General features: G+C 37.2%; 1 protein-coding gene across 1 annotated transcript; it reads left to right on the top strand.

Annotated features, from left to right (window-relative positions):
* Nucleotides 1-245: 245 nt before the first annotated feature.
* On the top strand, nucleotides 246-1,537 carry LOC107580394 (SH3 domain-binding glutamic acid-rich-like protein; the record flags this gene model as incomplete). The annotated part of the gene is made up of 3 exons (XM_016266103.1): nucleotides 246-431; nucleotides 791-871; nucleotides 1,051-1,537. Coding segments are annotated over 3 exons (303 nt in total), but the record flags the coding sequence as incomplete, so codon positions are not given.
* Between the last annotated feature and the right edge of the window lie 117 nt (nucleotides 1,538-1,654).

Here is a 1,654-nt window from a genome sequence, read left to right as displayed (position 1 = left end):
TTGAGATTCATAATAAAAAAATGTTGGTAACACTTCACTTAAAGCCTTTCCCAGAACAGTATGGTTATATCCTTATTTTTCCGAAAAGGCTGTAACTCAACAAAAACTGATACTCACAAAACCTGATACATGTGAAGTCCACTGTAAATAATAATACTTTCACACATGAAATGTCCTCTGTTTGAGGGCATCAGAATTAGTGTCCATTGATTTTAATGTGCGATTTAATCTTCTGTTTCCCTCAGATCAAGAAACAGCAGCAGGATGTCATGGGCTTCTTGGCAGCCAATAAGATTGAGTTTGAGGAATGTGACATCGCAGCTGATGAAGACAACAGGAAGTGGATGCGAGAACACGTCCCCGAGGATTTCCGACCGGAGACAGGGAACCCTTTACCTCCTCAGATCTTCAAGGAGGACAGATACTGTGGGGTTTGTACACATGATAGATATTATGTGCTGGGTAGTAGCTCACACACTACATGAAGCAAACATAATTGAATATTAAGTAATAATTAAAGCCAAACATATATATTTTTGTCCATATTAACTTTCAAGCTCCAAAAAGGACATAAAGGTAGCGTAAAATTAATCGATATTACTAGACTGGTACATTGTTTTCTGAAATAACACATTGATTTTGTATCATTAGGTCTTAAAAGTGTAACTTCTGTACAGGTATTTTTTACCAATATCATTTTAACTGGCGTCTGGTGTTTTGACTGATTCAAACCGACTCAAAGCCAGACCGTAAGATTTGAGCAGTGCTTTCTTTTGCTTCTGTGCTCCAGAACTATGAGGCGTTCTTCTGTGCCCGTGAGGACAATGCTGTGTATGCGTTTCTGGGCTTGACGGCGCCTCCAGGCTCAAAGGTAGGTGTCTGAGGGACATAAAGGCTCCTGTGTCCCGTGTGTTTCTACTCTTAAGAATGTAGTGCTAAAGTCCCGTCTGATGTTGCACACACATGCTCTAGTCCTTCTTCTGCTGTACTGAACAGCTTCTCACTGCAGATTTGAACTGATTCGATGGCTTTCTGTGTGTTTCTTCACAGGAAGCAGAAGCACTGTCTGAGAAAATGCAGATGTAATCTAGAGAAGCGGTTCTAGCAGAGCTGAAGAACTCCTGCACTTTCTGATGATTGAGTTTCTTTTCTTGTTGGTTCTTTTTTTTCTTTCTTTGCACCCATTAAATGATGTGATGAATTATTTGTCTACTCAAAAGTCCATCTTATTGATTGAACTGTTCAAACTGAAAAGAAAGCATGTCTGCAGTCGTCCAAATAGACGAGCAAACTTGATTTTAATTATATTTATTAATTCCTCTAATGTTTAAGCATGCAGTTTTTGTTATGTTTATGCATGAATATTCTTGATTATATATGCGGTTCAAGTTACATTTAATAAGTGCGCGCATATTCAGGGTTTCTGCAGGTCTTAAAAACTCTTAATTTTACCTTTCACAAATTAAAGCCTTAAAAGGTTTTAATTAGGAGCAGAAAGTCTTACATTCATAAAGGCAGGGTGTTAAATGCTTCATGCGCTGCAAAAAAGTATAATAAAAGTAACTGAATAATTGATACAAATATCTAAACATCCTTAAATTTACTTATGAAGTCTTGTTTGGGTAATCAACTTGTTTTTACTTTGAATGAAGTT

This window comes from Sinocyclocheilus grahami, unplaced genomic scaffold (assembly GCF_001515645.1).
Source record: "Sinocyclocheilus grahami isolate Dianchi unplaced genomic scaffold, SAMN03320097.WGS_v1.1 scaffold32552.1, whole genome shotgun sequence".
Taxonomy (NCBI): Eukaryota; Metazoa; Chordata; class Actinopteri; order Cypriniformes; family Cyprinidae; genus Sinocyclocheilus; species Sinocyclocheilus grahami.
Note: the sequence above shows the minus strand (reverse complement) of the source record. Positions and strands in the feature narration are given on the sequence as shown.